At 44.7% G+C, this 10,811-nt stretch overlaps 1 protein-coding gene across 1 annotated transcript; it reads right to left on the reverse strand.

Moving 5' to 3' along the window:
• Window positions 1-239: 239 nt before the first annotated feature.
• ifrd1 (interferon-related developmental regulator 1) lies at window positions 240-9,885 on the reverse strand. Its single transcript, XM_084482833.1, has 12 exons — window positions 9,685-9,885; window positions 7,937-8,041; window positions 6,311-6,392; window positions 5,924-6,048; window positions 5,348-5,505; window positions 4,621-4,671; window positions 3,821-3,999; window positions 2,951-3,059; window positions 2,486-2,620; window positions 1,922-2,050; window positions 1,528-1,623; window positions 240-728 (listed from the first exon to the last, which is right to left on the reverse strand). Exons 1-12 carry the CDS (start codon window positions 9,713-9,715, stop codon window positions 642-644), a joined length of 1,287 nt encoding a protein of 428 aa, XP_084338959.1. The 5' UTR covers window positions 9,716-9,885; the 3' UTR covers window positions 240-641.
• Window positions 9,886-10,811: the final 926 nt, after the last annotated feature.

Here is a 10,811-nt window from a genome sequence, read left to right on the forward strand (position 1 = left end):
GATTTTATATATATATATATATATAGCAAATTGCTTGCTGCAATGCGGACAAAATCAGAGTTATGTAGTGGGTTGCACTGACATAATCTTAATCAGATAATCTTGAAAATCGAACTACAAATTTTAACGCTTAAGTGGTTTAAAAGCTTGTTTGGTAAACAGCATGGTCTGTATAATTTGGGAGCAGTTCATACGCACATTTGAAGTACAAAAATAATACCAGAAATGACAGGTTAGGGTTAACGGTTTTACCAGTTCATGTTTATTCATGCTACTTTAGCGTGACACATTTCTACTTTATTGTTTGTATACAATAGTTAGCAAGGTGCTTCCTCTCTCCAACAGACTTTACATTTTATATTATTAGGTCCCAAATCTATGGAAAGGAAATTAATTTAGGAGCATTATACGAGACAACAGGTTAACACATGTTCAAAAGAAAACAAATATATACAGAGGAAATTGGTTATTATATACACACACACACACACACACACACAGCACCGATGATCAGAAGTATGGATAAATAAATGGCGTCTATTTGTCTGGAATAGATGGAAATGTAAGTGACAAACAAAGATAAAGACAAAGATGGTTTTAGAGGATCCCAAAATTATTAGAAAATAACACCCAACATTAAACTAGAATTCACCGACGTCCACCCTCTTGTCTCTGAACTTGTTCCTGGCTTTGGTCCGGGCCTTGAACGCAGCAGAGTTGTACAGATGCTGAAGAGGGACAAAAGAAACAGATATTACTTAAATACATAATATAAAAAACACAAAGTGAATCATTATCCCATCACTGACCTTTTCCAATAAACACACATAGTTTTGTAGTGACATGGAGAACACACACCCACACACTAGTTGGCAAGGAACATTGCATAATTTAGGTTACATTTCTGTGACGGGACGTTGCATTCAGTCCAGACACGTCAATAGCAACACTGCATGTTTCCAAAGTTACCTAATGACTGACTCTCAACCATCATTAAAAATCCAATAATATGCTGACGTTAGCAAACAGCCAGATGAGTTACGAAGGCAACGAATGATGAGGTCACAAAATGGCTCCCATTTGATTAAATATACTCCGTCTCCATGGCCTGGCTTACACACACACACACACACACACACACACACACACACACACACACACACACACACACACACACACACACACACACACACACACACACACACACACACACACACACACACACACACACACACACACACACACACACACACGTCAAATTTGACTGCTCACGTCGACTCAAAAGTGTACAAAATCTGCATACAATTAGCCAATTGTGGGAGTAACTGAATACAGCAATTTATTCTTAAATTAAACAGAGTGAGAACAGATTATTAAATAAATAGTGAGACCAAAATCCACTATAATGAAAAGGTCCACCTAATTTGAAATATAGTCATTTTCACCCACAACGACAGCGCAAGCACCGACTGGACGCAATAGGATTTAATTAAAGCCCTGAATCCCCCCCGGGGCCCAGGAACCTACCCGTTCGAAGCGGGAGATCTTCATTGCCTTCAGCGTGGCGGAGTCGACCAGCATCGGGGGCCCCAGTTCAAACACGTCTCGGATGAACTCGTTGGCCTGGGGACGCGGAGGGGAAGTACATCAACAACCAGGCATCAGACGCTCAAGAAACGATGAATGAAATCCTGCAACCGCTAAATAATAATAATAATGTGTAATTGTTTGTCGAATAAAACAAAATACTGCATTTACATTTAGTGCATTTGTTTAAGGTGAGAAAGAAGAATCAACAGCGTCAAATCAGCACTGTAGTGTAGAAATGACAAACTACAGGTCTACGGCTCCAGCACTTGGGACTCATTTCCCAGTTGAAGCGGTCAAATTGTCGCGGTCCTGGCGAGGCGTCAGACGGTACCTGCAGGTGGTAGTTCATCCCGGCGCCCACAAACTCCCGGAAGGCGTCGTACATGCGCTTCCTGCTCCAGCTGTCAATTGTCATGCGCTCCGTCCCGAACCGGATGGTCTCTGCCTGGAAGTCCCCCTCCTGGATGGAGGAACAGAGTGGGGAAAATATAGGTTCTCTGTGTATTTGTCCCTTATTCCAAACACCAGGGTGGATAGTCCAGTGATTCCAGTGTTGGCCTCTTAGCCGACGGGTTGAAGATAAAGAAAACTGTCACCCAAACAGGCGTCTTCAGATATATCTAAATGTACTAAACATTTATGAAGAAACTATCTGAAGGACATCTGAAATGGACCTCATAATTCAGTGTCAAAAACAATAATTCCTCTTAAGAGATGTGTGGGTACTATTTCAAAAAAACATTGGAGTAGATATTCAACCACTTCAGATTACGTCCTTAAGATTCCGGTTGCTTTGGCTAAAAGAGCAAAATTCATGTGAGAAACGACCCGTGTCCAAGAGTACTCGGGCCGTGTCTAATGCGGCCTGCTGGAGAGCGGCGGGCCGCTGGCTCACCTCCACGGCCCTCAGCACGTCTCTGAACACCGAGCGCTGCTTGCGTTTGTCCACCTTGGTGCGGTGTTTGTTGCAGTCGGTCGCCAGCGCGCTCAGCTTGTCACACAGGACCTCGCCGTCCTCAAACTCAAACTCCTGGGAGGAGAGGAGAGAGAGGCCAGTTAACACTAGCAAACAGGTGCAACATAAATACACTGCTTACTTCATCTACTTTGCAACCTTTTATTGATTAGTTATTGATTATTCGTTCAGCCCATTTTCTCAGCCCAATTCAAACAACCAAATATCTTTAATTGGAATCGCAAACCGTTGCGATTCCAATTAAAGATATTTGGTTCCTACTGAACTTCATTTGTATAAATAAAGATCAGTAGGAACTACAAACCCTACCTAAAACAATAACAATCAAGTGTTCACTTCTAACTACAAATGCATAAGTGGTCCGTCTTTGATGCGGTGTCCTACCGCGTCCATGTCGCGGGCCAGCTCAAACAGCAGCGAGATGGTCTCCCCCGCCGCGATGCGCATGCTCACGTGCTCGCTCTCCAGCAGCGAGGGCAGCCTGGGCAGGTGCCTGCGAGGGTGGAGACGACGCAGTGGGAGGTTATTATACGGGGGGAATGTTCGCGAGAAAAACAACGGTCTCCACAAGACTGTCACACTGAGAACACGCGTCACTTCTACAATATGGACTGTGTACCAAACAGACCAAACGGATGATCTGTAGACATGAGCTTTAACGACTTAACTGCTCTGCGTCTTGCAACACGCATACGTTCAAGAGGACACTAGTATTACAGGCAGATGGTGAAACAAATGATCAGAAGTTCCTTTGTACATAAATAGTCTCTTAACATTCAATAGACAGGAGTATAATCTGCGTTCAAGTGGGTATATTCAATTACATGTTCCATCAATAAAGACAGATTTGGAAAGACTGCTTTTACCTACTGTATAGTGCACCAGTTGCTTGGAATGAGATTCAGAAATCACTCAAACTTACTGCTTTAATTTCACTTACTGAGTGTAAGTCATATCGCAACCAAACATTTAAAATTGTCTACTCTTGTTTTTAATTGTTTTTTAATTTCTGACTGTTTTATGTGTCTATTGATTACCTTTGTCTGTCCTATGTTAATTGTGTTCTGCTACCTTGGCCAGGGCTCACTTGTAAAAGAGATCTCTATCTCAATGGGATTTCTCCCTGGTTCAATAAAAAAAAGAAGCTGCAAAAATTGGAATCATCTAATCTCAAAAACGGGCCATGGCCCAAAGGAAGCAGGGAACCCCTGGGTTTGAGTGGGGGAGGGAGGGAGCGAGCGAGGGGGTTCGTACTTGCGCAGGACCTCCCGGATCTGGCTGCCGGTGCAGATGGTCAGCAGCAGGGCCCAGGACAGCAGGGCGTTGGTGTGCAGCGCGCTGACCTGGGGGCTGATGGCCGGTCGGCTGCCGTCGCCCCGCGCGTACGACTGAACAAACAGGCGCTCGAAGCTCTCCATGGTGGTGTGCACGTCCTGCAGGACACAACACACAACACACACGGTGAGAGACGAGCCAGTTACACATGAACACTGTTGGACTGCATACTAATGAAAGCGTGGGAGCGAAATGCTATCTAGTATGGATATTTAGGTCAGTTGAGGGGTATCTGATAAGTATGCCCACTGGGCACCTTCCTAGGGAGGTGTTCCAGGCATGTCCAGTGGGGAGGAGACCCAGAACTAGGTGGACACTGGCCAGGGAACGCCACGGGATCCCCCCGTCAGAGCTGGTCAATGTCCACCTGGGGAAGACCCAGAACTAGGTGGACACTGGCCTGGGAACGCCATGGCACCCCCCCGTCAGAGCTGGTCAATGTGGCCCGGGAAAGGGAAGTCTGGGGCCCCCTGCTGGAGCTTCTGCCCCCGCGACCCGACCCCGGATAAGCGGATAAGGATGAGGATTTAGTAAGTTGGAAGAGGTGGTAAAAAGGAGTCTAAAAATGTTCTGTAGAACTTTTCCAACAGGGACGTTATTGCAAGCAATTTACTCTGCTTTGTTGTTGATAATAACAATGATGGAAGACGCATCTGCAAAAAAGAGGGATGAAAGATCATCCCAACTAAAAAACAAGACATCCATTTATTCTTGCTTACCAAGATGTCGTCTTCAGCCACTAGAGTACACAGGCCCAACGTTTTTGCGACCTGCAATAAAACAACAACATAAATTAAGAAGGATGCTTCAACAGGCTAGCAAAGGTAAGAAAATAAATCAAAAGTGGCTAGATGAATGCAGAAGAGGACTAAATTGTTCCACTTTCAAAACACGCACATAAGTAGAGTAGAGTTCATGTTGTATAGAGTATAGAGTATTTTGCATTAGATGAGCATTTTGTAATTCCAAAGTGTGTTCGATACCCCTATACCAGGTTTAAATAAGATCCAAGTATCGGGGGACAATATCTTAAACACACATTCGATACAGAGAGCATGATTAAATAAACAAGCCAATAAATCAATGGACTTTAATTTATACATTAAACATTACATCTCTTAAGGAATGCAAACAAACAGCAGTTGGGTTTAAATTGCAAGTATTGCCGTACTTTAAATGCTTTCTGTCTGGGGAAACCGTTACAAATCAAGACTGCTGCAGCTCCAACGTTTATTTTAAAATCCTTAAGTGTCGACGAGAGCCCAAGCGACAGAGCATTAAGGCAGCGATTACACCGTGATATGGGAGCAACAGTTAAAAAACAACAACAACTATTTGTCCAATTAAAATATCGACATCACCACACATTTCCAACATGCAACGGCGACCAATCACAGCAGCTCTACTGGCGGTGGGGGGGGGGGGGCTGTGGGCGTTCAGACTCACCGCCTGCCTGGCCTGGACGTTGGCCGACGTGTCCGCCAGGATGCTCATGAGGAGGGGCTTCAGGGTCTTCAGCACCTCCTCGCTCTCGATGCCCGAGCCCAGCTGGATGCACAGCAGGCAGGCCAGGGAGGCGGCCGCACTCTGCTCCTCACCCTTACCTGAGAGACACCATGGGGGGGGGGGGGGGGGTAGGAGGGGGGAGTCAGGCTGGTGTCATTATATGAAGGTCCATGGCCCAACTCAATGCTTGAACTAAACAATGACGTTTGAGGAAAAAACTACAAGTATGCTTTTAAATGGGTAAACAAGCATCATTAAAAGAGAGGCTGTAAAATATTGCATGAAATGAATACAAGCGATCATAAGGCCTTAAAAGATCAGCGAATGAATAGTTTGAACGGTCAGACTTTGAGCGCCACACATTGTTTCGGTGCACTGCCTCATTTGAATAGCTTCCGCTTCTATAGAAATGCACATCTCCACACCACACTCATTTCAATACCACTGCACCACGGGTAGCGACAGCCTGACGGAACGCCCTCTGAACAGAACCGTCACCCTGGCATCGCACGCTACCTTTCTTGAGACAGCGCTCGATGCTGTCCGTGATGGTCATCCTCCTCTCCGAGATGAACTCGTACAGGATGCGGGTCGCCATGGCGGTCCTCAGCCCGTCCAGAGCGCCCTGCCTGGTCTTCGCACTGAGATCAGAGGGGAAGGTTATATTAGGGAAGCAACGCACTGATTTGCACAGATTTTTCATACAGAAAAGCCTAACCAGTGACCGCGGTAGCAAATCGATCATGTTTCTAAACACGTTGCAATGTTAACAGTTAATAACAAAGTACAGGAACTAGAATACAAGAAATGGAAGGGGGAATGGTGCACTGCCGCAACTAAAAACAGACATAATTTTTTTTGTCTCGAGTTTTACTTCCATGTCCGTTTTTAAAACATGCGTACCTCTTATCGACCGTGCTGTCGATAAAGCCCTTCAGCTTGTACTGGAAGTCCTCCTGGGCCGCATCCTCAGCAGTCTCGCCCCCTGAGCACAGATTAGGACAAGGAATATGAGATAAAGATGTGGACAAAGTAAAAAATCCATTGTTCATCGTCTATTTTTAAGGGTGTAACTTCTTCTGAAACCGAGACCGCGATGCAAACGTCCACGGTTTATGCCGTGCTCCAGCAGTAGAGCTACAGACCCGGATACGTTTGAACACAGGTCTTTCGAAATAGGATGTTGGAAACAAAAAGGGGCAAGTGGACCTGATCAGAGTTCTTTGTTAAAAGACATTGCAAAATGGTTTTGACCTCATCGTGCTTCCGCAATGCGATTTGCATGGATCCTGCAAAACACGTTTGCCTGCTGTGCATTAGCCAACTGGGGGCTTTATGAGGTGGTGGTAGGGAAAGACAACAAACCACTTTGTCAGCCATATCAGAAGGCAACAACCAAAACATTTCCCATTTTAAGGTCCCCACACAGTACACACAGTTATATGACACATTAACTATACCAGGCGTATAGCCACTTGGGATGTCACGAGAACCGGTACCAAGTCGATGCGACAATTCAAAAAACGTGACGGTACTCGTTTTCCTACAGTACCGGGGATGCAATTCCTCCGGACGTGACACGGGCAGCATGTACAGCTACAAGTGTTGTAGTCTGCCGTTAAATGCCAAAGGAACACAGAAGATGCCAACTGCAGCGAGTGCGACAGCTCCGCCTCGACTCGTCGGAAAAAAGAATAGTAAGAGTCATGTCTGGAAGTACTTTGCGTCTGGAACGCTGCGCCGCACGAATGTTTCAGGTGGGACCATTTTCAATGTTGCGCTTCTAAACACGCATGGTACGACTGTGGCATCACTTGCTTGATGTTGTTTTGATTGAAGATCGTCAGGTTGTAGTGGGTGCGGCGGTGAATGAACGTGTGTGTGTGTGTGTACGTACGTGTGTTGCGAGAGTATGCGATTTCAAAGTAACAAACCAACTCAAAGCCGATGCATGCATCCAAAACTATTCGTTCAAAACCAAAAAACCTAAATCAAAAACAGCGTCGCTAATTCGCTTCAAATACTTTCTTTTATTTTCAAAACTTGGGAATTAATACGGCACCGAGTGGTTGAAAACAATGTTGGCGTAAAACAATGTTGGCGTCTCCTGTGGCTGCCTCGCGCACCTGTGTTATATTACTTAATATTACGTTGGAAGTTATGTTTTAACCCCCGCCATGCACGCAAGTGTAAACGCGAGCAGCATAGCTGCGTGACTGCCTGCTTTCAGCGCGTATTATTACTATTTTATTATTATTTTTAACAATTTATTTTTAATTAGTCATTGAAGGCTACATGCCAGTGCCACTGTTTCTGTAATGTTCAAATGTTTTTAATAAATGAGTGTATGTTGAAGTACATCGGATTTATTGTTTTTGTTTTTTACTGTGGTATCGAATTGGATATCGAGAATCGTGGAATTTCACTGGTATTGATATCGACTACTAAATTTCTTGTATTGTGACATCCCTAATAGCCACTGACCTAAACAAACACGCAGACATAAAACACACAGACGTCCGCACTTGCCTTCATCAGCTCCACTGTTGTGGTCACTGAAACTGCTGCAGTGGCTGAGGGTCTCGATTGAGGCGTCCTCATCGCTGAAGGGATGCACACCGCTGTGCTGCCCCCCTAATACACAGAAAAACACAGAGGGTAAAACAAATGGAAAAAAGAAAAGAAAAAAAGAAATATAGAAAACTCAGCATTCATCTGTGCCACTGCCGATTGTCACGTCCACGCGGTGCGGAAACAACGATATCTTATCAACTCTCGTAACCTTGCAGCTGATAGTCATACAAACAAACACGGAGGGCTTTAACTTATGTAAATGCACTGGGGAAAGCAAAAGCTGTTCGCGCAGGGTCAAGGCCACCCGCGTCTTTCTGGTCAAGTCAACAAGGACACGTTGTCCAGACTGGATGGCCAAGGGCCAAACTGACCTAGCATGAAAGCAATCTACCGTCATCCTGCCCCATCAATGTTACAACTGTACATGAGCTGCTGCCAGACTAGACAAGACAACGTAAAATACAATGTACAAGTCAGCCGGCTTCCGAGCTGACTCCAAGAAAAAGTAAATTATATTAAATCTCTTGTTTCCCAAGCTGGACAGGTTGATGATTACATAACACATTTGTGCCATCTTGTCATTTATGCAAACATTGCAATGTTTGACCAATTCTGCAATACAGAGGTTTCTGGTTTTAATGACCTGTAACAAACTCGGGGCTTGGACTATATGCAAGAAAGTGAGACTAGCCTGCTTGTTTTAATCTCAAATTGGAAAACAGGGTGTTACAGCAGTAAGTACTGGCATGCTGTTTGAAGAAATAGATTGTAGATATGTAAATAGTTGAGGTAGCCCTAGTAGCCGACCAATAGTCATTTAGAAGAGTAGTATGCCTCCATAGAGTCCTGCTTGTTTTAACAAGACCGTAATAGTTGCATCCGAATGCCATTATAGACTAACAATTCACGTGGCCCATGACAGGCCGAACAGCTGATTGCATATGGGTGATATGGGAGGGACATGGGAGAGAGACATTGGGTAGACATGGTTGAGATGGGAGAGACAAGGGTGAGATGGGAGGGACACGGTTGAGATGGGAGGGACACGGGTGAGACAGACGCGAGTGAGATGGGAGACATGGGTGTGACAGACATGGGTGAGATGGGGGGACATCAGTGAGATGGGAGAGACATGGGTGCCGCCTTTCCTCCAACAACACGCTGGCTGGGACTCGAACCATGTCCGAACCAACCCTGGCCGGGAGTCGGACATGGATCGAGTCCCAGGGTCCGCCCACCCTGGCCGGCTGACGACAATAGACCGGAAAACACCCCGCCAGCCGTCTGTTACAGTTCTGTCGGCAATACTTCAGGTTGAGTTTGAATAAATACGATCTCATATACGTTTTATTCACAAAAACCAACTGGGCGACCTCACTTTCAGGCCATGAACTAGGGACGCACGGCGCCATTAAAAGCGGTGTCTGGACTAGCGTTTACTTTGGGCATATACACGACTAATTAACTAAAGCACTATTAGCTAAACACAGGTGTTGACAATACATCTGAGAACGATCCCGTAAAACACTGTCGATCCTTTGTCCAATCGCGTCTAGCTCATGTGGGGCGCTGTCTAGGCCAGAGTTGGATTTGTAGTTTTTATACGAGTCACGTGTAAAGGCCCCGAATGGACGACCGTCCCTGAAAGAACTACAACTACCTTCGATCCGCTACAGAGGCTAGTCCACAACAACCTCACTTACCCCGGCTATTCCTCTTCTTGGACCTTGGCATTTCCTTTGTAGTTCAATACAAAAAAGTAGTCCAAAATCAGCCGATACACGACCAGCCTTTATTATATTGTCTCATAAAATGAAAATCTTCCCGTGGCACGGTGGACAAAAAGGAATTGAACGCGATCTTGGTGAAAAACTGTTGGCCGAGACGATACATTTTCCCTTATCAACCAGGGCTACGCAAAGGACTGGGCGCTCACACTATTTATAGGGACGGGCAGCCAGTCACGGGGTGCTTTTTGGGCCTCTCGGACCAATCAGGGAGCGCAGAACCAACGACGCGTGTGATGACGCGTTGCTGCCCTCGGAGCGCCTAGCAACCTCACGACCAGCTGATGATCAGAAATGTATCCAAAAGTAATTAAAAAGCTCAGTGTGAGAACCTCATCATTGCCCATATGTACATACTTCACTAAGGCCTATCCAAAGGTAACATCATCAAATAGAATCTGAATAAGAATTACTTTTATTACATTCTTATTGTACAGTACACACGAGTAAAATTATTATGCTTGGTACCTCAGCACACACATAGCAGCAACAATGCAATAAAAAGTTAATAGATATTATAAAATAATATATAAAATAAGTAAAAAATAAGTAACAGAAATAAGTAACTGTAGTAGTGCCTGCATGAACCCTCTCTCTCTTCCTTTGGTTTCAGGTTCACAAGTGGTCATTGTTTAGATTGTTTTATATGGAAGTTTGCATTTGTATGTGCATGTAACTCCACATGGCCTTGTGTGCATATCATGGGACACACTCTTCTTTCATATCCAGTATCAAATACATTATAATATAACTATAACATCTATAGTAATAATAATGTGTTAATAAGCAGTATCATCCATAATTAAACATTATACATTGCCACAATCAAGCTAGCTGTGCCTACTGTCAACCATTAACTCCAAAGCCATCTATAAAAGTAGCAGCAGTTGTCTGTCATGTAGCCCCAAGTGCATGGATAGAATTGCTGTGCTTTGTGAACTGTCTGGTTTGAATTATTGATACTGCTGAAAGTCAGGTGTAGTGTGCGTGAAGGGTAAACACAGACAAAGAAAATTTTAGCTTTTCAGTTAAATTCCCGTTGG

This window comes from Micromesistius poutassou, assembly GCF_964030765.1.
Source record: "Micromesistius poutassou genome assembly, chromosome: 18".
In the NCBI taxonomy this organism is placed as follows: Eukaryota; Metazoa; Chordata; class Actinopteri; order Gadiformes; family Gadidae; genus Micromesistius; species Micromesistius poutassou.